General features: G+C 51.9%; 1 protein-coding gene across 2 annotated transcripts in view; it reads left to right on the top strand.

Moving 5' to 3' along the window:
* The first annotated feature begins 181 nt into the window (after window positions 1-181).
* LOC119590933 (altered inheritance of mitochondria protein 3-like) overlaps window positions 182-428 on the top strand; it is a 1,006-nt gene continuing 759 nt past the window's right edge. For both annotated transcript variants that reach the window (XM_037939671.1, XM_037939670.1), the window contains exon 1: window positions 182-329. In XM_037939671.1, coding sequence (XP_037795599.1) covers window positions 296-329 — 34 coding nt within the window. In that variant the 5' untranslated portion in view covers window positions 182-295. The remainder of the gene's footprint in view (window positions 330-428) is intronic.

Below are 428 nucleotides of genomic sequence, written 5' to 3'. Positions count from 1 at the left end.
AGCCAACCCTCCATCCCGACGCCAACACGGAACTTGATTTCCTGGCATCAACTTCCGTCTGTTTGCTCGCCAACGACGCAGTTAGCAGAGCCAAGAACGTGCGTGGGATTGCCACAATGAATGTCGGATTGGGGGATGGTTGGTGGGGGGGGGGGCGCCACGCTATAAAGGGCCACAAGTGACGAAGAGATCCAGAAACACCTCGGCTTTCGAAAGCGGAGGATAGCGCCTAAGACTTGCACAATCTCAACCACAGAAAGGGAAGGAAGGAATCTTGTGTGAGACAGCTTCAACGATGATAGTGAAACTTCTGGCCGTCATGCTGATTGGTGAGCTCTGAGCCTTGCGACAGACTGATATATTTTAAGCTAATGTATTTAGAATTTTTTTCACTGTCCCTCCCCCCCATCATCCTATCCCCCCCCCTC

The sequence above is a fragment of the Penaeus monodon genome, chromosome 28 (genome assembly GCF_015228065.2).
Source record: "Penaeus monodon isolate SGIC_2016 chromosome 28, NSTDA_Pmon_1, whole genome shotgun sequence".
In the NCBI taxonomy this organism is placed as follows: domain Eukaryota; kingdom Metazoa; phylum Arthropoda; class Malacostraca; order Decapoda; family Penaeidae; genus Penaeus; species Penaeus monodon.
The sequence above is the reverse complement of the archived record's forward strand: the minus strand, read 5'-3'. Positions and strand labels throughout refer to the sequence as shown.